The sequence below is a fragment of the Pristiophorus japonicus genome, chromosome 13, assembly GCF_044704955.1.
Source record: "Pristiophorus japonicus isolate sPriJap1 chromosome 13, sPriJap1.hap1, whole genome shotgun sequence".
Taxonomy (NCBI): domain Eukaryota; kingdom Metazoa; phylum Chordata; class Chondrichthyes; family Pristiophoridae; genus Pristiophorus; species Pristiophorus japonicus.
Window position 1 is genome coordinate 196,797,493 of NC_091989.1, and position 26,921 is coordinate 196,824,413.

A 26,921-nucleotide genomic window follows, 5' to 3' on the forward strand; every position below is an offset into this window, starting at 1 on the left:
AAACACTGCAATTTTTAAAATCTCCTCCTCATTTTCAAATCCCTCCATGGCCTCGCCCCTCTCCATCTCTCCAAACTCCTCCAGCCCCACAACCCTCTAAGATATCTGCACTCATCTAATTCTGGCTTATTGAGCATCCTGATTTTAAATGCTCCACTATTAGCAGCCGTGCCTTCAGCTGCCTGGGTCATAAGCTCTGGAATTCCCTCCCTAAACTTCCCTGCTTCGCTATCTCTTTCTTTCTTTATGAAGCTCCTAAAAACCTACCTCTTTGACCAAGCTTTTGGTCATCCTCCCCAACATCTCATGTGGCATGGTCAAATTTTGTTTGATAATGCTCCTGTGAAACACCTTGGGACATTTTACTACGTTAAAGGTAAAGTTGTTGTTGTTGTTAAATCGGAGACCGCTATATTTTTGCTAGTCAAGGGTATTAATGAATATGAAGCCAGGGCGGATGGATGGAGTTAAGATACAGATCAGCCATGATCTCACTGAATGTAGAAACATGCTCGAGGGCCTGAACGGCCTCCTCCTGTTCCTATGTACCCACCTACTAGAGGTCGGAGTCTGTGATTAAATAGATGGGGGGTCACAGATTAAATCAAAGGTAAAACGTTTTTGTTGTCTGACAGTTTTTGAAAGTTTATTTTCCAAATTAAATAATCAAATTACTGATCAAATAATAATCAGATATAGCGATACACCCTGAAACAGCCCCAAACCCCAAAACAGCCTCAAACTCTGCAGAAAGGGCAGCAGTAACAGGGAAACCTCACAATGATTGTTTGTGTAAAGACGATCGCTTTTAAAGAAGGCGTCCCTGAACCCAGAGGCAAGAGGCAGCACCTGTGGGAGTTGGGGTCTGCGCGGAGATACTTGCAGCTCGGCTGATCAGGAATCTTTAAATGGATAAAATCGATGACCCTGCAACCTGGAGGAAGCAAATAAAACATTGAATTAATTCACCTCATTCGCCAGGATTTATTTGTATATTATCTGAGACCATATGTTATTCAACACGAGCCACCCAGTCTAATCCCACTCTCCCCCTCACACTTTAATATCCCACCCAGTCTAATCCCATTCTCCCCCTCACATCCCGTACCCTTTAATATCCCACCCAGTCTAATCCCACTCTCCCCCTCACACCCCGTACCCTTTAATATCCCACCCAGTCTAATCCCACTCTCCCCCTCACACCCCATACCCTTTAATATCCCACCCAGTCTAATCCCACTCTGATGTTCACTCCACAACCCGCCCCCACGGTGAGGATAAGACCACATTTGACCGACTTACATATTTAACTGACAAACCCTCCAGTTCTTGTTTAATGCGAGCAGCGACTGTAAGTCCTCCTCCATCAGCTCAAAGTCAAAAATCTGTAACAAAAACAAGACAATGTCAAGATGAAGCTTTGCAAACCCTCAGACAAGAGAGCACTGGCCTCTTCACCATCTGTGGCAGCTGCTACCAGTGTTTCCCACCCTCTCCTGAAGCAGGACTTTGTACCGAAGCCCCAGAGGCTGGAGGAGGGGGTAGGGCAGCAAGACCCGAGAGTTCGACCTGCACATCCGGCCCCTCTCTTGCCCCGGGATGCTGAAGACAATTGCAGTTTATCAAATATCAAACCTGGTCAGTGACCAAAGCTGCCCGTTACCCAGAGAGTTTAGAGTTTTGTTTGAAGTCAGAATCCCTAAGCATGAATGGTTAACTTAGTCTACCTTATGCCCTGGAGAGATGATCCCTCTCAAGCGATATAGGATCGTGTAATGGGATCTCTGGGGTGTGTGTTGGTGCAAGATTGGTGCAGGTAACGGAGGTACTGAATGTGTAGTAAAAGGAGATGGTTTCTGAATCGCAACAGTTCCATAGAATCGGAAATACTTTCCTTCTCTGCCACCCGTGTGTCGGGATTCAGTCCCCAGGGGCCAGCCTTCCCCCCTCCCCAGCCCCGCCTCCCCCTTCCCCCCACAGCCCTCCCTTTTCCTCGCACTACTGTTCCTGAGCAGCACAGAGTGTACGGACACAGGAAAAAGATCAAACTCCAAAAGGGCCACTGAACGTTATACTCTCAGCATCAGTGGATCAAAGCATGTTCCACTATTTCCACCCTTTGATTGGGTGACCGGGTGGGGTGCTTCCATTGGCCAAGCGACCAGGTGGGTTGCTCCCATTGGCCGAGCGACCAGGTGGGGCCGAGCGACTGGATGGGCTGCTGCCATTGGCCGAGCGACCGGGTGGCTGTCTGTGAGAAGTTTACCTCAGCGTTCTCCCTGATCCTTGCTGGCGAAACGCTCTTTGGAATAGTTGCTATATTTCTCTGGACATGAAAACGCAACAAGACCTGTGTACAACAAAGGACAATTAGTTCCAAGGGAGAGACGGGTGCAGAGTGCGGATGTGTGTGGGACTCTTGACCAGGCACATGAGGCCTCTTTCTTCACTGGAGAACCATGGAGAGAAATTAGCAAAATAAAGCAAGCTTGGCAAACAGCTACAAGAACTGTGAAGGACTTCCTGAAGATAGACAGGTGCGCAGGGTGGGCAGGCAGGCAGGAAGATGCAATTTAATGTAGAGAAGTGTGAGGTAATATATTTTGGGAGAATAAAGAATGAGTGAAAAGCCAATGGAAACACACTGAAGAATGTGGTGAAGAGAGACACCCCAGGATTAGAAACAGAATCCCCTGAAGGTGCGAGTGCAGATGGATAAACCCATGTTTTGGTTTTATAAATAGGGATAGAGATTACAAGAATACAGAAGTGATCATGATTTTTTTGTAACATTGGTGAGGTCATAGAGAGACTGTGGTTAGTTTTAGGTGCCAGTGTCACCTCTGGCTCAGTGGGTCGCACCTTCGCCTCTGAGTCAGAAGGTTGTGGGTTCAAGTCCCACTCCAGGGACTTGAGCACAAAAAATCTAGGCTGACACTCCCAGTGCAGTGCTGATGGAGCACTGCACTGTCGGAAGTGCCGTCATTTGGAGGAGACGTTAAACCGAGGTCCCGTCTGCTCTCTCAAGTGGACGTAAAAGATCCCATGGCACTATTTCGAAGGAGAGCAGGGGAGTTATCCCTGGTGCCAATATTTATCCCTCAATCAACTTAAAAAAAACAGATTATCTGGTCATTATCACATTGCTGTTTGTGGGAGCTTGCTGTGCGCAAATTGGCTGCCGCATTTCCTACATTACAGCAGTGAATACACTTCAAAAAGTACTTCATTGGCATAATGCACTTTGAGCCATCAGGTGGTGGTGAAAGGTGCTATATAAATCCAGTCTTTTTTCATCATAGAAAGGACATTCAGGGCACTGTGAGGAGAGGGTTAGGAGAAATTTCTTTTCACAGAGGATTGTTGAGAGCATGGAACACCTTAACACGGGAGGATTTTATTAAGGGAAAATGAGATAACTATTTGACGCAGAGTAAGATACAAAGTAATGGGGAGAGTGGGACAGTGGGATTAGGTTGGGATTGATACAGGGCTATGGGGAGTGAGTGGGGCAGTGGGATTAGGTTGGGATTGATACAGGACTACGGGGAGTGAGTGGGGCAGTGGGATTAGGTTGGGATTGATACAGAGCTATGGGGACTGGGCGGGGCAGTGGGATTAGGTTGGGATTGATACAGGGCTATGGGGAGAGTGGGGCAGTGCGCTTAGGTTGGGATTGATACAGCATTGGCTGTCAACCATTCAAGTCTTAATCTGAGTTTTCACAATTAGAGTGTGCTTCCGTTTCTCGATCCTGACTTTGTAAATTAGCTTTTTAATCAATGTCCCACAATCATCGCACCTGGGCTGGGCTCTTCCTATGCTTCTCTGCAATCACTTTCACCACTGGATCCTTGAGAAGGTCCTTTGGATCAGCAGAATCATTCACTCTGTAACAGTAAGTTATTGATAAATTCATCATTCTATTCATGAACTCAACCTGCATCTCATGCAGAATTTCTCAAATTCCTACAGAAAATATAGGACTTGTGCTGGCTTTGCTTCAGATACCAAGATGACCCGAGGGCTGGTAACTGTCTGAGGCTGAACCACACTGTTTGCAACCTTAGTGTCATATTTGACCAAGATGAGCTTCCGACCACATATCTGCGCCATCACTGAAACCGCCTATTTCCACCTCCGTAACATCGCTGGACTCCGCCCTTGCCTCAGCTCATCTGCTGCTGAAACCCTCATCCATGCCTTTGTTACCTTTAGACTGAACTACTCCAACTCACTCCTGGCTGGTCTCCCACATTTTACCCTCCGTAAACTACAGGTGATCCAAAACTCTGCAGCTCGTGTCCTAACTCGCACCAAGTCCCGATCACACATCACCCCCTGTGCTCGCTGACCTACATTGGCTCCCGGTGAAACAATGTCTTGGTTTTAAAAGTTCTCATCCCTGTTTTCAGATATCTCCATGGCCTCACCCCTCCCTATTTCTGTAACCTCCTCCAGCCACACAACCCTCCAGTTCAATTCTGGCCCCTTGCGCATCCCTGATTATAATCACTCCAACATTGGCGGCTGCGCCTTCAACTGCCTGGGCCCTAAGCTCTGGAGTTTCCCCTGAAACATCGCTACCTCTCTCTCCTCCCTTAAGACACTGTTTAAAACCTACCTCTGTGACCATCTGCCCCAATATCTCCTTATGTGGTTCAGTGTCAAATTTTGTTTGATTACACCCTGTGAAGCGCCTCGAGATGTTGTACTACGTTAAAGGCGCTATATAAATGCAATGTGTTATTGTTGTGTGAAGTAAATGGGATGATACTGACCCATATAGACAAGGATGATCCCAGGCACTGGACTAGTGAGGCAGAAACACCCCAGGTCCTGTGGGCAGGTTTAGGGCGAGGGCAGAAAGGGCTGAGCTGTGATGCTTACTTGTACTTGCACATGGAGGACGGTGTTTGGGCATGAGACACCGCCTTCAGGAAGGAGGAACGGTGGGGGAGGATAATTGAAGGAAAGTATGGAACCGCCAATGAGCTTGCGCGAGCCGCTGTAATCTGTTCCCCATTTATCTAATCACAGAGTTACATAATCATCATAGGCAACCCCTTGAAATCGAGGAAGACTTGCTTCCATTCTAAAAGTGAGTGCTCAGGTGACTGAACAGTCCGATACGGGAATTACAGTCTCTGTCACAGGTGGGACAGACAGTGGTTGAGGGTAAGGGAGGGTGGGACAGGTTTGCCGCACGCTCCTTCCGCTGCCTGCGCTTGATTTCTGCATACTCTCGGCGACGAGACTCAAGGAGCTCAGCACCCTCCCGGATGCTCTTCCTCCACTTAGGGCGGTCTTTGGCCAGGGACTCCCAGGTGTCGGTGGGGATGTTGCATTTTTATCAAGGAGGCTTTGAGGGTGTCCTTGAAACGTTTCCTCTGCCCTGGTGGGGATCGCTTGCCGTGTAGGAGTTCCGAGTAGAGCGCTTGCTTTGGGAGTCTTGTGTCGGGCATATGGACGATGTGGCCCACCCAACGGAGCTGGTCGAGTGTGGTCAGTGCTTCGATGCTGGGGATGTTGGCCTGATCGAGAACACTGACGTTGGTGCATCTGTCCTCCCAGGGGATTTGCAGGATCTTGCAGAGACAGCGTTGGTGGTATTTCAACAGCGATTTGAGGTGTCTACTGTATATGGTCCACATCTCTGAGCCATATAGGAGGGCGGGTATCACTACAGCCCTGTAGACCATAAGCTTGGTGCCAGATTTGAGGGCCTGATCTTTGCACACTCTTCCTCAGGCGACCGAAGGCTGCGCTGGCACACTGGAGGCGGTGTTGGACCTCATCTTCGATGTCTGCCCTTGCTGATAGTAGGCTCCCGAGGTATGGAAAGTGGTCCACGTTGTCCAAGGCCGTGCCATGGATTTTGATGACCGGGGGACAGTGCTGTGTGGTGGGGTCAGGTTGGTGGAGGGCCTTTGTCTTACGGATGTTTAGTGTAAGGCTCATGCTTTCGTACGCCTCAGTGAAGATGTTGACGATGGCTTGGAGTTCAGCCTCTGTGTGTGCGCAGGCGCAAGCGTCATCCGTGTACTGTAGCTCGATGACAGAAGTTGGGATGGTCTTGGATCTGGCCTGGAGGCAACGAAGGTTGAACAGGTTCCCACTGGTTCAATAGTTTAGTTCAACTTCAGTGGGGTGCTTGTTGAACGTGAGATGGAGCATTGCAGCGAGAAAGATCGAGAAGAGGGTTGGCGCAATGACGCAGCCCTGCTTGACCCTGGTCCGGACGTGGATTGGGTCTGTGGTGGATCTGTTGGTCAGGATCACGGTTTGCATGTCGCCGTGGAGCAGGCAGAAGATGGCGACAAACTTTTGGGGATTAACAGTGTCAAAGGCTGTTGTGAGGTCAAAGAAGGCCATGTACAAGGGTCAGTGCTGTTCCCTGCATTTCTCTTGCAGTTGTCGCGTCGTGAAGATCATGTCTGTTGTAACCCGTATACGCACAGATACACAGACAGAGAGACACACAGACTACACACACAAACCCAGAGACAGAGAGGCACGCCCACACACATAGAAACACACAAACCTACAGACAGACACGCCGCACAGAGACACGCCTGCACAGACAGAGACAGACAGAAGGACGCGGGCACGGAGACAGAGGGACGCGGGCACGGAGACAGAGGGACGCGGGCACGGAGACAGAGGGACGCGGGCACGGAGACAGAGGGACGCGGGCACGGAGACAGAGGGACGCGGGCACGGAGACAGAGGGACGCGGGCACGGAGACAGAGGGACGCGGGCACGGAGACAGAGGGACGCGGGCATGGAGACACAGGGACGCGGGCACGGAGACACAGGGACGCGGGCACGGAGACAGAGAGACGCGGGCACGGAGACAGAGAGACGCGGGCACGGAGACAGAGACAGAGGCACACATGGAGAGACAGAGAGAGACACACACACACACACACACAGACAGAGAGAGAGGCACACACAGAGACAGAGAGAGAGAGAGAGACACATACAGAGACAGAGAGAGAGAGAGAGAGACACACACACACACACACACACACACACACACAAACACACACACACACACACAGACAGGGAGACACACACAGAGACAGGGAGACACACAGCCAATACTCTTGTGAGGGCCATAATCTATGGTCACAGACTCCTCCCCATTTATCAAATCCTCTGAAGAATTGAAGAAACAAAAGAAGATTCTCAAAATGAAGCTTTGTACCAAAATTATCCAACGGCACAATCTTTTGATTTTGTGGATATTCCCAAGGCCCCAGAAGCATAGAATAAATATTCTTTTGCACAGCACGTAATCGTCTCTATCGCTTTCTGAACTTCAGATATTCAGCAAGCTCTCTTTAATAAGCAAATTGATACAGTGAGAACTCTCCTGTGGAAATCACATCAGGTCTGGTCTGACACTCTTTAGTTCAATTTCTCCAGTTCTGTCATCACAGATGATCAAACCTAGGGAGTGGCAATGGAACATTGAAAGGACAATGTCAACAGTAGGGCTTCTTACTGTCTCATACTCACTTGGACTGAATGCGACCAGGAGACCCGAGTGGGCTAAATGCTGTCACCGTGATGTCTCTGGACGAACAGAACTCCACCAGCTCAGGCTGAGTCAGGTACGGATGAAGTTCCACCTGTAAATAAAATTGACATGAAGAAAGAAGCCAAAAAATGATTACCGTGAGACACCTGACACTGCACACCAGCACTTGGTGATTCCTGTACTTGAACCTCTAAACCTCTTTGCTCCTCCACAGTTTCTAGTTTCTCACAATTAAGAAAATATTCTGATTTGTCTTTCTCAGATCCAAAGTGGATGCTCTCACAGTTCCCCACACTGAAATCCATCTCCACAGCTTTGCCCATTCCCTTAGTCTGCCTATGGCCCATTGCAAATATTTTGTATGTGTCTTCACAGTAGAAGACACAAAAAGCAAACCAAAAATAGTGGGAAACCAAGAGGCCAATGGGAGTAATTCATATCAATAGACAAAAAGTATGATAAACTCATGGGACTAAAAGCCAACAAGTCCCCTGGATCCGATGGGCTACATCCTAGGGTTCGAAAAGAGATGGTTCCAGAGATAGTGGATGCATTGGTGTGATATTCCAAAATTCCCTAGATTCTGGAACAGCCCCAGTGGATTGGAAGACAGCGAATGTAACTCCGCTATTCAAGAAAGGCGAGAGAGAAAACAGAGAACTACAGGCCAGTTAGCCTGAAATTAGTCATGGGGAAAATGCTGGAATCCATTATTATGCAAGTGATAACAGGGCACTTAAAAATCATAGCATGATTAGGAAGAGTCAATGTGGCTTTATGAAAGGGAAATCGTGTTTGACAAAGTTATTAAGAGTGTTTTGGGGATGTGACTAGCAGAGGAAAGGGGAGCCAGTGGATGTAGTATATTGCATGCGATAAGGTGTTACATAAAAGGTTGCTACACAAGAAAAAGGCTCATGGGGTTGGGGGTAATATATTAGCATGGGCAGAGGTTTGGATAATGGACAGAAAACAGTCATTTTCCGCTTGGCAGGCTGTATCTAGTGGGGTGCCACAGGGATCAGTGCTTGGGCTTCAGCTATTTACAATCTATATTAATGACTTAAAAAAAAATTTGCTCCTGGGATGTGGGCGTCTCTGGCATAGCCAGCATTTATTGCCCATCCCTAAGTGCCCTTGAGAAGGTGGTGGTGAGCCACCTACTTGAACCGCTGCAGTCCGTGGGGTGAAGGTACTCCCAACAGTGCAATATATTTCCAAGTCAGGATGGTGTGTGACTTGGAAGGGAACTTGGAGGTGATGGTGTTCCCATGCACCTGCTGCCCTTGTCCTTCTAGGTGGTGGGAGCTGCGGGTTTGGAAGGTGCTGTCGAAGAAGCCTTAGAATCATAGAACGGTTAGAGCACAGAAGGAGGCCATTCGGCCCGTCGAGCCCATGGCGGCTCTCTGGAAGAGTACATCAGCAAGTCCCACTCCCCCACGCTTTCCCCGCAGCCTTGGCGAATTGCTGCAGTGTATCTTGTAGATGATACACACTGCAGCCACGGTGTGCCGGTGGTGGAGGGAGTGAATGTTGAAGGTGGTGGATGGGGTGCTAATCACGCGGGCTGCTTTGTCCTGGATGGTGTTGAGCTTCTTGAGTGTTGTTGGAACTGCACTCATCCAGGCAAGTGGAGCGTATTCCATCACACTCCTGACTTGTGCCTTGTAGATGGTGGAAAGGCTTTGCGGAGTCAGGAGGTGAGACACTCGCCACAGAATACCCAGCCTCTGACCTTCTCTTGTAGCCACAGTATTTATATGGCTGGTCATAGAAGAAGGGACTGAGTGCAATGTATCAAAGTTTGCTGATGATACAAAGCTAGTTGGGAAAGTAAGCAGCGAGGAGCACACAAATGAGTCTGCAAAGGGATTAAGTGAGTGGGAAATAAGAACATAAGAAATAGGAGCAGGAGTAGGTCAAACGGCCTCTCGAGTCTGCTCCGCCATTCAATAAGATCATGGCTGATCTGATCATGGACTCAGCTCCATTTCCCTGCCCACTCCCCATAACCCCTAATCATTCCAGAAGCTGTCTATTTCTGTCTTAAATTTATTCAATGTCCACAGCTCTCTGAGGCAGTAAATTCCTTCTCATCTCTGTTTTAAATGGGTGGCCCCTTATTTTAAGATCATGCCCTCTTGTTCTAGTCTCCCCCATCAGTGGAAACATTCTCTCTGCATCCACCTTTTCAAGCCCCTTCATAATCTTATACGTTTCGATAAGATCACCTCTCATTCTTCTGAATTCCAATGAGTAGAGGCCCAACCTACTCAACCTTTCCTCGTAAGTCAACTCCCTCATTTCCGGAATCAATCTAATGAACCTTCTCTAACTGCCTCCAAAGCAATTATATCCTTTCGTAAATATGGAAACCAAATAAGGTGACAGATGGAGTATAATGATGGAAAATGTGAGGTTATTCAGTTTGGTAGGAAGAATAGAATAGAAAAACAGAATATTTTTTAATTGGAGAGAAACTGTTAAATGTTGGTGTTCAGAGAGATTTAGGTGTCCTCGTTCAGGAAACAGAGACTTTGCATGCAGGTACAGCATGCAATAAGGAAGGCAAATGGCATGTTGGCCTTTATTGCAAGAGGGTTGGAGTATAAGGGTAAGGAAGTCCTGCTACAATTGTACAGGGCCTCGGTGAGACCACTCCTGGAGCACTGTGCACAGTTTTGGCCACAGTTTTATCTGAGGAAGGACATACTTGCATTAGGTGGTGCAACGAAGGTTCACCCTGGAATGAGAGGGTTGTCCGATGAGTAGAGATTGAGTAGAATGGGCCCATACTCTCTGGAGTTTATAAGAATGAGATTCTTGAAACATACAAGATTTTGAGGGGACTGACAGGGTAGATACTGAGAGGTTATTTTCTCTGACTGGAGAGTCTAGAACTAGGGACCATAGTTTCAGGATAACCGTCATTTAAGACTGCGATGAGGAGGAATTTTTTCACTCAGAGGGTTGTGAATCTTTGGAATTCTCTGCCCCAAAGGGCTGCAGATGCAGAATTGATGAGTATATCGAAGGCTGAGATAGATAGGTATTTGGACTCGAGGATAATCAACAGATATGGGGATTGGTGGGAAAGTGGAGTTTAGGTCGAAGATCAGCTATGATCTCATCGAATGGCGGAGCAGGCTCGAGGGGCTGTATGGCCTACTCCTGCTCCTAATTCTTATGTCCTTATGTAACTTCCTGTTCCCACACACAAAATGCCAGCAACACACTCAAGCAGAGACAGACCCGCACATGCACACACAGACAGACGTACCTGCACGCACCAACATGCACAGGCACAGACAAACGTCCACATATTAGTACAAACGGAAGATACTGCGGATGCTGGAAATCTGAAATAAAAACAGAAAATGCTGGAAACACTCAGCAGGTCAGGCAGCATTGTGGAGAGAGAGAGAGAGAGACAGAGTTAATGTTTCAGGTCGATGATCTTTCGTCAGAACCGTTCTGATTAAAGGTCACTGACTTGAAAAGTTAACTCGGATTCTCTCTCCACAGATAGTGCCTGACCTGCTGAGTATTTCCAGCATTTTCTGTTTTCATCACATATTAGCACCTGTGGAGGTGCGGCAATTGGATAGTTACTATAGATAAGTAAAAAATACTGAAACAAATGATTGGAACAGAGATTATGGATAAAGGAAATGCGGAGGATGTTGTGTGTAGATTTTCACAAGGTGTCTGGTAAGATGCCGCACAGGGGGCTTGTTGATAAAACTAAGGATTGCGCCGTTAAACATATCGAAAATATGTTATTAAAAATATTAAAATTATTGGACATATATTGGCCATTCTTTCATCGTCGCTGGGTCAATATCCTAGATCTCCCTGGCTAACAGCACTGTGAGAGCACAGTCACCACACGGACTGCACCTGTTCAAGAAGGTGGCTCACCACCACCTTCTTGAGGGACAATTAGGGATGGGAAATAAATGCTGGCCTTGCCAGCGACGCCCACATCCTATCAATAAATAATTAAAAAAATAAAGGGTGTGTGGCAGTGAGGGTAGGTAGTTGGTTAAAGGATAGAAACATAGTGGTTAATGGATGCTGTAAACAGTGGTGTTCCCATTTATTTATGCGTGCGATTTAGACTGGAGGATACAGGCGAAGAGGACAGCAAGTGAGTTCAGGATGACATAGCCAGATGGAGTAGGTTGATCAAAATGGGCTTTGTAAATCAATTTACACGGTGACGTTAAAGAGAGATGTCATAGTCCATGCAGTAGAAGATAATTACCTGGTTGACTGCAGGAATTATACGGGCCACTGACAGGAGTCTTTGTAGCTGAGAAACGTTAAAATTAGAAACACCGATAGATTTCACCAGCCCCTCATCAACCAGAGCCTCCATCGCCTGTCGGTAAAAGCAAAGCAGCATTTCTGTACTGTGAGGGCACACCATATCAACAAGGCCTGTAGAAAAATCTAGACCTGGCAATCAGAATCTGTACCATGCCCCATGTGACAGGCAGTGTGCTCAACCCTGGAGAACAGGGAGAGTGCGCTCAATCCCATAGAACAGGCAGTGCAATCAACCCCATAGAACAGGGAGAGTGCGCTCAACCCCATAGAACAGGGAGAGTGCGCTCAACCCCATAGAACAGGGAGAGTGCGCTCAACCCCATAGAACAGGGAGAGTGCGCTCAACCCCATAGAACAGGGAGCGTGCGCACAACCCCATAGAACAGGGAGATCAGCTCAACCCCATAGAACAGGGAGAGCAGCTCAACCCCATAGAACAGGGAGAGTGCGCTCAACCCCATAGAACAGGGAGAGTGCGCTCAATCCCATAGAACAGGGAGAGCAGCTCAATCCCATAGAACAGGGAGAGTGTGCTCAACCCCATAGAACAGGGAGAGTGCGCTCAATCCCATAGAACAGGGAGAGCAGCTCAACCCCATAGAACAGGGAGAGCAGCTCAACCCCATAGAACAGGGAGAGCAGCTCAATCCCATAGAACAGGGAGAGCAGCTCAATCCCATAGAACAGGGAGAGCAGCTCAATCCCATAGAACAGGGAGAGCAGCTCAACCCCATAGAACAGGGAGAGCAGCACAATCCCATAGAACAAGGAGCGTGCGCTCAACCCCATAGAACAGGGAGAGTGTGTTCAACCCCATAGAACAGGGAGAGTGCGCTCAACCCCATAGAACAGGGAGAGTGGCTCAATCCCATAGAACAGAGAGAGTGTGCTCAACCCCATAGAACAGGGAGAGTTTGCTCAACCCCATAGAACAGGGAGAGTGTGCTTATTCTTACAGAACAGCAAGAGAGCTCATCCCTATAGAACACGCTCGAGCCTGCAGAAGATCCCGATCTTGGCCAGACAGGCAGCGGGGCAAGTTGGCACTTCCCATATCCTGTCCCTGTCTCGGGTATAATGGTGATGCCAAGTAGCTAGAAACCCACAGGATTTAAAAAATATCAGTTATTCCCAGCTTCTATCCTATGCATCCTGCATTCGGTCCCAATTCTTTGCGAACAAACTGATCTGCAATCGCATTCCACTCAGGACTCACCTTCCACGTGTCCACGTAGTCAATCTCACTCACCAGCATGTTGTTGTCACGCACAGGGAACAGCTCACCCAACACTTTCTGTTCAAGAGAAAATAATTTATTGGATATAACACAGGTATATCAGTGTTACAGTGAGATGTGTGGGGTATATCAGTGTTACAGTGAGGAGTGAGGGGCATATCAGTGTTACAATGAGGGATTTGGGGTCTATCACAGTGTTACAGTGAGGGGTGTGGGGTATATCAGTGTTGCAGTGAGAGGTACATCAGTGTTGCAGTGAGGGGAGTTGGATATATTAGTGTTAGTGAGGGGTGTGTGATATATCTATTCAACTAAATAAACTTGTTTTCACACAAACCTGTTGTAAATCTGAAGAAAGAACCATGAAGATTAAGAACATAAAATTTATTTAAATGTTCCTTGCAAATTTGAGTGTGTGTTTGCGTCTTAGGAAGGATTTAAATTGAAGGTAGGGCTGCAGTTCCCTCGCTCACCACCTGCCAGCGCTGTTACCCTTTGGAAATGGGAATTGTGACTGGCCCAGGACTCTTCGCACAGACCAATCGCACACCTCACAGAAAGCATCGCCATTTCCCGTGTTCTGAACACTCCCATGTAATGTTAAGGCAATACCCTGGGTTAAGAATGAGCTGGTCGATAATGAGTTTGGCAAAAGAACCAGAGGCGACATGAAGAAAGCGGTTTTAGACGAGTGGTTAGGATTTGGAATGCACTCCCTGCTGGGGTGGTAGATACAGATTCAATCGTTATCTTCAAAAGGGAATTAGATAAATACTTGAAGGAGAAAAAATTGCAGGGCTGTGGGGAAAGAGCGGGGGAGTGGGACTGACTGGATTGATCTTCGAAAGAGCCGGCGCAGAATCGATGGGCCGAATGGCCTCCTTCTCTGCTGTACTGTTCCATGATTCCTAGGTGAAAGGTTAAGATAGTGGTGCAGAAATTCCGGCCTCCCGGGTCCGTACTGAGTGTCTACGGACCCGGGAAGGCATCGCAAAAGCCGGTTTCCAGCGCACAATGCGCATGTGCTAAAAACCAGCTTTTCCGACAGATCCAACGCATCTCAGGAGCGAGGACATTTGCTTGGGCAAGATTGCGGGATTTACCCATATCTTGCCCAGCGAATGTCCTCAAAACTCTTGCGCCTGATAAAAGCAGGCGCATAGCCTATTTTTACAGGCGTAAGAGTTTTAAAATACACAAAAACATTTAAAAATAAAATTATAAAAACACATTTTATTGTTAAGAACCTCCCCTACTACAGTAAGTTTATTTTACACCATAATTTAAAAAAAGTGAAAATATGTATTTTTTAAATACATAAATAACTAATTTAAATTAATAAAAATATGTGGTGTATTTTTTCTATTTTTTATTATTGGTTTTGGGTGTTTGGGGGCTGTTTCTCATTCATAATAACTAACAGAGTTCCCATTATTATGAATGAGAACATACTTACCTGATTGGCTGCCCAGAGCCATGTGACTGCAGCTCCAGCCCTACGCATGTCCTGACGTGCACGCGCTGCGACGCGCAGTCAAGAGGAGGCTTCAGGACCGGGAACTCGCGTGGGCACAGCAGGATAAGGTAAGTGCGCATTTTTTTAACGTTTTTTTTACCCAATCGCGCGTGGGAAGCAGCCGACTGGGATTTCTGGGCCAGTCTGGGTTAAGAATGAGGTGAAAGGTTAAGATAGCCTGGGTTAACAATGAACGACTGTACCACGATTTGACAGTAACTGCACCTGCCTGGAATCCCACAGGGAAGTGGATGAGGTAGAGGTCCAGATAAGTAAGCTGCAAGGCTGAGAGTGTTTCCATCAAACTCGGTTTCACATCTACTGGAGCATGGAATGTGCACCACAGCTGGAAGAGAGAGCGCAGTTGATGGAACATTTGGATCTGGGCACACAGGAAATCAACTCATGAGCAACACAGTGAAGGCCTGCTAAATTCTAGCTACAAGTTTCACTTGGAGTTTAAGAACAAGGGGCAGTTTTTAGACAGCACTATTTATAATTCAGGTTATGCACAAAGCTGCTTTGTAAACTGTCTGTCCAAAGGTCCCTTAATGGACTCGCATTTCACTGGCACTGACTCAACATCTGACCCGAAGCACTACCACCAATATTGAATTACAATACAGTATCATTGTTTGGTCACTGCCAGATTAACTGTAACTAGTGCTGACTCAGTGTTTGGTCACTGCCAGGTTAACTGTAACTAGTGCTGACTCAGTGTTTGGTCACTGCCAGGTTAACTGTAACTAGTGCTGACTCAGTGTTTGGTCACCACCAGGTTAACTGTAACTAGCGCTGGCTCAGTGCTTGGTCACTGCCAGGTTAACTGTAACTAGTGCTGACTCAGTGTTTGGTCACCACCAGGTTAACTGTAACTAGCGCTGGCTCAGTGCTTGGTCACTGCCAGGTTAACTGTAACTAGCGCTGGCTCATTGCTTGGTCACTGCCAGGTTAACTGTATCAGTGCTTGGTCCTGATGCGTGACACGACAAGCCCCAATGCAGAAACATGGTTCGGCTTCTCACGTTGGTCACGATTGCTGGTGAAATAACATCTGGTGACTGAGACACCGAAATAACATCAGCTGCAGAATTATTAAAATCAATGGACTGAAATACGCGAGTATTCGACCAACACTTACTTTACTGACTATGAAGAGGTTTTCTCTTGTAACCACTCCTTCATCAATCTTCCTCTTCACAGCAGCTCCCACCTCTGTCTCATTCTGGTAGGAATAAGCTCCATCAATGTGCCGGTAACCAGCATCGATAGCGGCTGAAACAGCCTCGCCCACCACTCCAGGCTCCGACTGCACAAAGAAATATTCCAGAAATCAGCATGGGCATCACACAACTAGCAAACAAAGACAAAGCTTTAAAAAAAATCATGTGCCAGGAATGCAGAGAACTTGCAACCAGGAGCAGGGCATTAACTAGCCAGCAGGAGATGAGTGAGGACAGAGATGCAGTACAGGCCACTCGAACCCTGACCCCTAACCATGCTACCCTGAACACAATCCCAGCCCTGACCCCAAACACACAACCCTCTGATCACTTCCCTTGCAGAAACAAGCAGGCTGCACTTATCAGCACTTACCGCCCAGCCCCTGCAAGTCAGGGCAATACAATCCTCAGGTAAATATGTTCATTTACTGCTTGTGCTCATACACATTTTATGCCAGAGAAAGTCATTAAAGCACCAATCACGGGAGGAGCACCAGGGCAGGTATAGCACGGATTACATAGAGTAAAGCTCCCTTTACACTGCCTGTAAATGGATTAATGGTTCTTTAATGTTGTAAATAATGCAGCAATATCCCAGGATTGGGCAGAGTTAAGAAACCAACGTAGACGAGTTAGATTTAGAAAAATGGTAAATGAAATTAAAAAGCTAGTTATGTGTGTGAAGTGATGTTGGGGGCTTGCTGCATCCACGAGATACCCAGGAGGAGGAGACACAGACTAAGGTGTTGGAAGGTTGTTGCTCGAGCATCATGCTAACCCCTCGCGCTGACCCTGCCCGCTAACAACCATTTGTATTTATATAGCATCTTTAACATCGTAAAACATCCCTACACGTTTCACAAGAGTGTTAACAAACAAAAGTTCACACCGAGCCACTTATGGAGATATTAGGGCAGAGAGGAGTCAGGAAATCCTGTGTATCTAAAACTGTCCAGTGGATATTCAGTGCCAAGTGCCTGTGATGGGACAAGATTGGGAGGGGAGTCAGAAGCATTGTTTTGGCACATGGTTACCCAGGGGGAGAATAGGTGAATGGCAGCGGTGGGAGATTCATTTATTAGAGGGATAGACGGCCTTTTTGCAGCAGTGATCATGGTGCGTTACCTCCTTGGTGCCAGGGTGAAGGACAGTGCACAGTGGGTGAATACCTTTGGATGGGAGGATATATATCTGTATAAAGGCAGGGTATATATATCTGTGTATAAAGGCAGGGTATATCTCGGTGTATAAAGGCAGGGTATATCTCGGTGTATAAAGGCAGGGTATATCTCGGTGTATAAAGGCAGGGTATATCTCGGTGTACAAACATAAGAACTAGAGCAGGAGTAGGCCATTTATCCCCTCGATCCTGCTCCGCCATTTAATAAGATCATGGACTCGGCTCCACTTCCCTGTCCGCTCCCCATAACCCTTTATTCCTTTATCGCCCAAAAAACTATCTATCTCCGCCTTAAATATATTCAATGACCCAGCCTCTACAGCTCTCCAGGGCAGAGAGTTTAACAGATTTACAGCCCTCAGAGAAGAAATTCCTTCTCATCTCAGTTTTAAATGGGCGGCCCCTTATTCTGAGACTATGCCCCCTAGTTTTAGTTTCTCCTATGAGTGGAAATATCCTCACTGCATCCACCTTGTCGAGCCCCTCATTAACTTATATGTTTCGATAAGATCACCTCTCATTCTTCTCAACCTAAGTTCATAAGTTAACCCCCTCATCTCCGGAATCAACCTAGTGAACCTTCTCTGAACAGTCTCCAATGCAAGTATATCCTTTCTTAAATACGGAGACCAAAACTGTACGCAGTACTCTAGGTGTGGCCTCACCAATATCCTGTACAGTTGTAGCAGGACATCTCTGCTTTTATACTCTATCCCCCTTGCAATAAAGGCCAACATTCCATTTGCCTTCTGATTACTTGCTGTACCTGCATACTAACTTTTTGTGTTTCATGCATAAGGACCATAATGCAGGGTATATATCGGTGTATAAAGACGGGGTATACATCTGTGTATAAAGGCGGGGTATACATCTGTGTAAAGGCGGAGTATACATCTGTGTATAAAGGCAGGCCATATATCGGTGTATAAAGGCAGGGTATATATCTGTCAATACAGTAAGGATTTTGCTATGTTGAAAGCATTGAGTGGATTGTTTTGAGCATGGATCGCCTGTAATTCCCACATGGTAAGTTTCCACTGGCAGCTCCATGTGTGAAGTCCTTTCTAGTTCTGTTGGGACACTAACCTGTTGCAATAGTCGCCGTAAACATTGACTTTTCTCATCAAACAGCAACAGGGCACTCACCCCGACCGTGAATGTTAGATTCCTGCTTGATGCCTCACTCCCCGGCCCACTGCCTTGACCTGGTGCCCTGCAAAACCTCAGCTACAAAACCAACAGCGATTTCAGCCCGGGATCTGCAGACAAAGCACATTTAGGAATGTGTCACCCATCTGCTAAATCATTGTCAGGGATTCAATTTAATCAACAGGGGACACGAAAGCAAAATGCTGCGGGTGTTGGAATCGGAAATAAAAACAGGAAATACTGGAACTACTCAGCAGTTCAGGTAGCAGCTGTGCAGAGAGAAACAGAGTTAGCGTTTCAGGTCGATGACACTTCGTCAGAACTAGAAAAAGTTAGAGATGTAACAGGTTTTTAAACAAGGGGAGGGGCAGGGAAAGGGGGGAGGGGAGGGGAGGAGAGAACAAAAGGGAAGGTCTGTGATTGGGCGGAAGGCAGAAGTGATTCAGAGACAAAAGGGATGATGGTGCTAGACAAAAAGATGGTAATGGGACAAGTTAAGAAACAAAATTTGCGCCTAGGCAGGGTGCAAATGGCAGAATTATTAACAGCTACCATGGGAAAGAGAAAATAAAAACAGAAAAAAAATATAGGGGCAGAGGTTACGGTTTGAAATTGTTGAAGACAATGTTGAGTCCAGAAGGCTGTAAAGTGCCTAAACAAAAGATGAGGTGCTGCTCCTTGAGCTTGCGCTGTGCTTCACTGCAACAATGTAGGAGGCCGAGGATGGAATCATAGAAAATTACGACACAGAAGGAGGCCCTTCAGCCCATCGTGTCCGTGCCAGACGAGAAAGAGCTACCCAGCCTAATCCCACCTTCCAGCACGAGGCCGTAGCCCTGTCGGTTACAGCTCTTTAAGTGCACATCCAAGCACTTTTTAAATGCGATCAGGGTTTCTACCACCCTTTCAGGCAGTGAGTTCCAGACCCCCATTACCCTTTGGGTAAAAAATGTTTTCCTCGTCTCCCCTCTAATCCTTCTACCAACTATTTTAAATCTATGCCCCCTGGTTATTGACCTCTCTGCTAAGGGAAACAGGTCCTTCCTATCCACTCTGTCTAGTGCCCTCATAATTTTATGCACCTCAATTAAATCTCCCTTCAGCGTCCTGTGTTCCAAAGAAAATAACCCCAGCCTAGCCAATCTTTCCTCATAGCTAAAATTTTCCAGTCCTGGTAACATCCTCGTAAATCTCCTCTGCACCCTCTCTAGTGCAATCACATCCTTCCTGTAATGTGGTGACCAGAACTGCACGCAGTACTCTAGAGCTGTGGCCTAACTAGTGTTGTATACAGTTCCAGCATAACTTCCCTGCTCTTATATTCTATGCGTCGGCTAATAAAGAAAAGCATTCCGTATGCCTTTTTAACTACCTTATCAACCTGTCCTGCTACCTTTAAGGATCTGTGGACATACACTTCAAGGTCCCTCTGTTCCTGCACACCTCTCAATATCCTCCCATTTATTGTGTATTCCCTTGCCTTGTTGCTCCTCCCCAAATGAATTACCTCACACTTTTCCGGATTGAATTCCATTTTCCACTTTTCTGCCCAACTGACCAGTTCATCGATATCTTCCTGCAGTCTGGAGATTTCCTCCTCACTGTCAACCACACGGCCAATTTTTGAATCATCTGCAAATGTCTTTATTCATGCCCCCTAAATCATTAATATATACTACAAAAAGCAAGGGACCTAGTACTGAGCCCTGTGGAACCTGACTGGAAACAGCCTTCCAGTCACAAAAACACCCATCAACTATTACCCTTTGCTTCCTGCCTCTGAGCCAATTTTGGATCCAACTTGCTCTTAGATCCCATGGGCTTTTACTTTTCTGATCAGCCTGCCATGTGGGACCTTGTCGAAAGCCTTGCTAAAATGCATGTAGACTACATGAAATGCATTACCCTCATCGACCCTCCTAGTTACCTCATCAAAAAATTCAATCAAGTCAGACACGACCTTCTCTTAACAAATCCATGCTGACTGTCCTTGAATAATCCGTGTCTTTCTAAATGAAGATTTATACAGTCCCTCAGAATTGATTCCAATAATTTGCCCACCATCATGGTTAAACTAACTGGTCTGTAATTACTCGGCTGATCCCTTCTTTCCTTTTTAAACAATGGTACAAATTAGTGGTTCTCCAATCGTCTGGCACAACTCCTGTAGCCAGAGAGGATTGGAAAATAATGGTCAGAGCCTCCGCAATTTCCTCCCTTGCTTCTTTTAATAACCGAGGATACATTTCATCATGTCCTGCCAATTTATCTACTTTCAAAGATGCTAAACCCCCTAATACTTCCTCTCTTATGTTTGTCCTATCCAATAGAATGGTATTGGGGGTAATGTATTGACGTGGATAGAGAATTGGTTGGCAGACAGGAAGCAGAGAGTCGGGATAAACGGGTCCTTTTCAGAATGGCAGGCAGTGACTAGTGGGGTACCGCAAAGTTCAGTGCTGGGACCCCAGCTATTTACAATATACATTAATGATTTAGATGAAGGAATTGAATGTAATATCTCCAAGTTTGCAGATGACACTAAGCTGGGTGGCAGTGTGAGCTGTGAGGAGGATGCCAAGAGGCTGCAGGGTGACTTGGACAGGTTAGGTGAGTGGGCAAATGCATGGCAGATGCAGTATAATGTAGATAAATGTGAGGTTATCCACTTCGGTGGCAAAAACACAAAGGCAGAATATTATCTGAAGGGTAACAGATTAGGAAAAGGGGAGGTGCAACGAGACCTGGGTGTCATGGTACATCAGTCATTGAAAGTTGACATGCAGGTATAACAGACGGTGAAGGCGACAAATGGCATGTTGGCCTTCATAGTGAGAGGATTTGAGTATAGGAGCAGGGAGGTCTTATTGCAGTTGTACAGGGCCTTGGGGAGGCCACACCTTGAATAGTGTACAGTTTTGGTCTCCTAATCTGAGGAAGGAAATTCTTGCTATTGAGTGCAGCGAAGGTTCACCAGACTGATTCCCAGGATGGCAGGACTGACATATGAAGAAAGACTGGATCAACTAGGCTAATATTCACTGGAATTTAGAAGAATGAGAGGGGATCTCATAGAAACATAAAATTCTGACGGGACTGGACAGGTTAGATGCAGGAAGAATGTTCCCGATGTTAGGGAAGTTCAGAACCAGGGATCACAGTCTAAGGATAAGGGGTAAGACATTTAGGATCGAGATGAGGACAAACTTCTTCACTCAGAGAATTGTGAACCTGTGGAATTCTCTACCACAGAAAGTTGTTGAGGCCAGTTCGTTAGATATATTCAAAAGGGAGTTAGATGTGACCCTTATGGCTAAAAGGATCAAGGGGTATGGTGAGAAAGCAGGAATGGGGTACTGAAGTTGCATGATCAGCCATAATCATATTGAATGGTGGTGCAGGCTTGAAGGGCCGAATGGCCTACTCCTGCACATATTTTCTATGTTTCACTCTCTTCCTCCTTAACTTCAACGTCGGCATCGTCCCCTTCTTTTGTGAAGAGAGAGATTAGAGTGGGAGTGGAGCAGAGAATGAAAATGATAAGCGACAGGGAGCTCAGTCCATTAAGGAAGTAGTGGCAGGACATTTCGAAAAGCATAATAAAAACATGCTGACTCTGCTTGATTGTATGAAAGGGAAATCATGTTTGACAAATGTGCTAGAGTTCTTTGAGGATGTAAAGAACAGGGAAGATAAAGGGGAACCAGTGGATGTGGTGTATTTGGATTTCCAGAAGGCATTCGAAAAGGTGCCACATAAAAGGTTACTGCACAAGGTAAGTGCTCATGGGGATGGGGGTAAAATATTAGCATGGATAGCGGATTGGCTAACTAACAGAGAACAGAGAGTTGGGATAAATGAGTCATTTTCAGGTTAGCAAACTGTAACTAGTGGGGTTCCACAGGGATTAGTACTGGGCCTTAACTATTTACAATCTATATTAATGACTTGGATGAAGGGACCAAGTGTAATATAGCCAAATATTACTGATGATACAAAATAGGTGAGAAAGCAAGTTGTGAAGAGGACTCAAAAGAATCTGCAAAGGGATTATAGACAGGTTAAGTGAGTGGGCAAAAAATTGGCAGATGGAGTATAATGTGGGAAAATGTGAGGTTATTTACTTTGGTAGGAAGAATAAAAAAGCAAATTATTGTTTAAATGGAGAGAGACTACAAAATGCCGCGGTACAGAGGGATCTAGGGGTCCTTGTAGATGAAACACAAAAAGCTAGCATGCAGGTACAGCAAGTCATTAGGAAGGCAAATGGAATGTTTTATTGCAAGGAGGATGGAGTATAAAAGTAGGAAAGTCCTGCTACAACTGTACAGGGCGATGGTGAGGTCACACCTGGAGTACTGCGTACAGTTCTAATCTCCTTATTGTGGACTACTGAGTAATGAGACAGGATTAATAAATGATCTCCTAGTAAAGGATCCTCTAGGAATGTGTGACCATAACATGCTTGAATTTCAAATTCAGTTGGAGGGTGAGAAAGTTGGATCTCAAACCAGTGTCCCAAACATAAATAAAGAAGACTACAAAGGTATGACAGCAGAGTTGGCTGGAGCGGACTGGGAAAATAGACTAAAGTATGGGACGGTTGATGAGCAGTGGCAGACATTTAAGGACATATTTCATAACTCGCAACAAAAATATATTTCAATGAGAAGGAAAGACTGTAAGAGAAGGGATAACCATCCGTGGCTAACTAAGAAAATAACGGATGGTATCAAATTGAAAACAAGGGCATACAATATGGCCAAGACTAGTGGGAAGCCAGAGGATTGGGAAACTTTTAAAAGCCAGCAAAGAACAACTAAAAAAATAATAGAGGGGGAAGATAGATTATGAAAGTCAACTAGCACATAATAATATAAAAACAGATAGTAACAGACAGGTACATAAAAAGGAAAAGAGTGGCTAAAGTAAATGTTGGTCCCTTGGAGGATGAGACTGGGGAATTAATAATGGGAAACAGGGTAATGGCAGAGACGTTGAACAAATATTTTATATCAGTCTTCATGGTAGAAGACACTAAAAACATCCCAATAGTGGATAATCAAGGGGCTATAGTGAGGGAGGAATTTAATGCAATCACTGTCATTAAAGAAGTAGTACTCAGTAAAATAATGGGACTAAAGGTGGACACGTCCCCTGGACCTGATGGCTCACATCCTAGGGTCTTAACAGAAGTGGCTGCAGAGATACTGGATACATTGGTTGTAATCTACCAAAATCCCCTGGATTCTGGGAAAGTCCCAGCGGATTGGAAAACCGCAAATGTAACGCCCCATTTAAAAAAGGAGGCAGACATAAAGCAGGAAATTATAAACCGGTTAGCCTAATATCTGTGGTTGAGAAAATGCTGGAGTCCATTATTAAGGAAGCAGTACATTTGGAAAAGCATACTTCAATCATACACCATGGTTTTATGAAAAGGAAATCAGGTTTGACAAATTTGCTGGAGGTCTTTGAGGATATAACGAGCAAGGTGGATAAGGGGAACCAGTGGATGTGATGTATTTGGATTTCCAGAGGGATGGGGGAGAGAGACAGGGGGTAGAGGGGGGGGGGAGGGGGGAGAGAGGGGGGGAGGGGGGAGAGAGGGGGGGGAGGGGGGAGAGAGACAGGGGGTGGGGGGGAGAGACAGGGGGTGGGGGGGGGGAGAGACAGGGGGTGGGGGGGGGGAGAGAGGGGGTGGGGGGGGGGAGAGACAGGGGGTGGGGGGGGGGAGAGACAGGGGGTGGGGGGGGGAGAGACAGGGGGTGGGGGGAGGGAGAGACAGGGGGTGGGGGGGGAGAGACAGGGGGTGGGGGGGGGGGAGAGACAGGGGGTGGGGGGGGGGGAGAGACAGGGGGTGGGGGGGGGGGAGAGACAGGGGGTGGGGGGGGGGGGAGAGACAGGGGGTGGGGGGGGGGGAGAGACAGGGGGTGGGGGGGGGGGAGAGACAGGGGGTGGGGGGGGGGAGAGACAGGGGGTGGGGGGGGGGAGAGACAGGGGGTGGGGGGGGGGAGAGACAGGGGGTGGGGGGGGGGGAGAGACAGGGGGTGGGGGGGGGAGAGACAGGGGGTGGAGAGACAGGGGGTGGGGGGGGGAGAGACAGGGGGTGGGGGGGGAGAGACAGGGGGTGGGTGGGGGGGGAGAGACAGGGGGTGGGGGGGGGGGAGAGACAGGGGGTACAGGGGGTGGGGGGGGAGAGACAGGGGGTGGGGGGGGGAGAGACAGGGGGTGGGGGGGGAAGAGAGACAGGGGGTGGGGGGGGGGGGGAGAGAGACAAGGGGTGGGGGGGGGGAAGAGAGACAGGGGGTGGGGGGGGGGAAAGAGAGACAGGGGGTGGGGGGGGGAAGAGAGACAGGGGGTGGGGGGGGGAAGAGAGACAGGGGGTGGGGGGGGAAGAGAGACAGGGGGTGGGGGGGGAGAGAGACAGGGGGTGGGGGGGGAGAGAGACAGGGGGTGGGGGGGGGGGGAGAGACAGGGGGTGGGGGGGGGGAGAGAGACAGGGGGTGGGGGGGGGAGAGAGACAGTGGGTGGGGGGTGAGAGAGACAGGGGATGGGGGGGGAGAGAGACAGGGGATGGGGGGGGAGAGAGACAGGGGATGGGGGGGAAGAGAGACAGGGGATGGGGGGGAAGAGAGACAGGGGGTGGGGGGGGGGAAGAGACAGTGGGGTGGGGGGGGAGAGACAGGGGGTGGGGGGGGGGAGAGACAGGGGGTGGGGGGGGGGAGAGACAGGGGGTGGGGGAGGGGAGAGACAGGGGGTGGGGGAGGGGAGAGACGGGGGGGAGGGGAAAGAGAGACGGGGGGGGGAAAGAGAGACGGGGCGGGGAGAGAGACAGGGGGGGGGAGAGAGAGACAGGGGAGGGGGGAGAGAGAGACAGGGGGGGGAAGAGACAGGGGGGGGAAGAGACAGGGGGGGGAAGAGACAGGGGGGGAAGAGACAGGGGGGGGAAGAGACAGGGGGGGAGAGGGGAAGAGACAGGGGGGGGAAGAGACAGGGGGGGGAAGAGACAGGGGGGGGAAGAGACAGGGGGGGGAAGAGACAGGGGGGGGAAGAGACAGGGGGGGGAAGAGACAGGGGGGGGAAGAGACAGGGGGGGGAAGAGACAGGGGGGGGAAGAGACAGGGGGGGGAAGAGACAGGGGGGGGGAAGAGACAGGGGGGGGGAAGAGACAGGGGGGGGGAAGAGACAGGGGGGGGGAAGAGACAGGGGGGGGGAAGAGACAGGGGGGGGGAAGAGACAGGGGGGGGGAAAGAGACAGGGGGGGGGAAGAGACAGGGGGGGGAAGAGACAGGGGGGGGGAAGAGACAGGGGGGGGGAAGAGACAGGGGGGGGGAAGAGACAGGGGGGGGAAGAGACAGGGGGGGGAAGAGACAGGGGGGGGAAGAGACAGGGGGGGGGAAGAGACAGGGGGGGGGGGCGAGAGACAGGGGGTTGGGGGGGCGAGAGACAGGGGGGGGGGGGCGAGAGACAGGGGGTGTGGGGGGCGAGAGACAGGGGTGGGGGGGGCGAGAGACAGGGGGTGGGGGGGGGCGAGAGACAGGGGGTGGGGGGGCGAGAGACAGGGGGTGGGGGGGCGAGAGACAGGGGGTGGGGGGGGCGAGAGACAGGGGGTGGGGGGGGCGAGAGACAGGGGGTGGGGGGGGCGAGAGACAGGGGGTGGGGGGGGCGAGAGACAGGGGGTGGGGGGGGCGAGAGACAGGGGGTGGGGGGGCGAGAGACAGGGGGTGGGGGGGGCGAGAGACAGGGGGTGGGGGGGCGAGAGACAGGGGGTGGGGGGGGCGAGAGACAGGGGGTGGGGGGGGCGAGAGACAGGGGGTGGGGGGGGCGAGAGACAGGGGGTGGGGGGGGCGAGAGACAGGGGGTGGGGGGGGCGAGAGACAGGGGGTGGGGGGGGCGAGAGACAGGGGTGGGGGGGCGAGAGACAGGGGGTGGGGGGGGCGAGAGACAGGGGGTGGGGGGGGCGAGAGACAGGGGGTGGGGGGGGCGAGAGACAGGGGGTGGGGGGGGCGAGAGACAGGGGGTGGGGGGGCGAGAGACAGGGGGTGGGGGGGGCGAGAGACAGGGGGTGGGGGGGCGAGAGACAGGGGGTGGGGGGGCGAGAGACAGGGGGTGGGGGGGCGAGAGACAGGGGGTGGGGGGGGCGAGAGACAGGGGGTGGGGGGGGCGAGAGACAGGGGGTGGGGGGGCGAGAGACAGGGGGTGGGGGGGGCGAGAGACAGGGGGTGGGGGGGGCGAGAGACAGGGGGTGGGGGGGCGAGAGACAGGGGTGGGGGGGGCGAGAGACAGGGGGTGGGGGGGCGAGAGACAGGGGGTGGGGGGGCGAGAGACAGGGGGTGGGGGGGCGAGAGACAGGGGGGGGGGGGGCGAGAGACAGGGGGTGGGGGGGCGAGAGACAGGGGGTGGGGGGGGCGAGAGACAGGGGGTGGGGGGCGAGAGACAGGGGGTGGGGGGGCGAGAGACAGGGGGTGGGGGGGCGAGAGACAGGGGGTGGGGGGGCGAGAGACAGGGGGTGGGGGGGCGAGAGACAGGGGGTGGGGGGGGCGAGAGACAGGGGGTGGGGGGGGCGAGAGACAGGGGGTGGGGGGGCGAGAGACAGGGGGTGGGGGGGCGAGAGACAGGGGGTGGGGGGGGCGAGAGACAGGGGGTGGGGGGGCGAGAGACAGGGGGTGGGGGGGGCGAGAGACAGGGGGTGGGGGGGCGAGAGACAGGGGGTGGGGGGGGCGAGAGACAGGGG

At 49.6% G+C, this 26,921-nt stretch overlaps 1 protein-coding gene across 1 annotated transcript in view; it reads right to left on the minus strand.

Moving 5' to 3' along the window:
* Positions 1-618: 618 nt before the first annotated feature.
* The window catches only part of LOC139278237 (1,5-anhydro-D-fructose reductase), a 26,906-nt gene continuing 603 nt past the window's right edge, over positions 619-26,921 (minus strand). The window contains exons 2-11 of the mRNA XM_070896880.1: positions 18,122-18,262; positions 15,774-15,941; positions 14,862-14,978; positions 13,096-13,173; positions 11,815-11,931; positions 7,526-7,638; positions 3,803-3,890; positions 2,267-2,350; positions 1,303-1,385; positions 619-934 (exon numbers count right to left, since the gene is read on the minus strand). Of these exons, the coding sequence (XP_070752981.1) occupies positions 895-934; positions 1,303-1,385; positions 2,267-2,350; positions 3,803-3,890; positions 7,526-7,638; positions 11,815-11,931; positions 13,096-13,173; positions 14,862-14,978; positions 15,774-15,941; positions 18,122-18,262 (1,029 nt within the window). The 3' untranslated portion in view covers positions 619-894. The remainder of the gene's footprint in view (positions 935-1,302; positions 1,386-2,266; positions 2,351-3,802; positions 3,891-7,525; positions 7,639-11,814; positions 11,932-13,095; positions 13,174-14,861; positions 14,979-15,773; positions 15,942-18,121; positions 18,263-26,921) is intronic.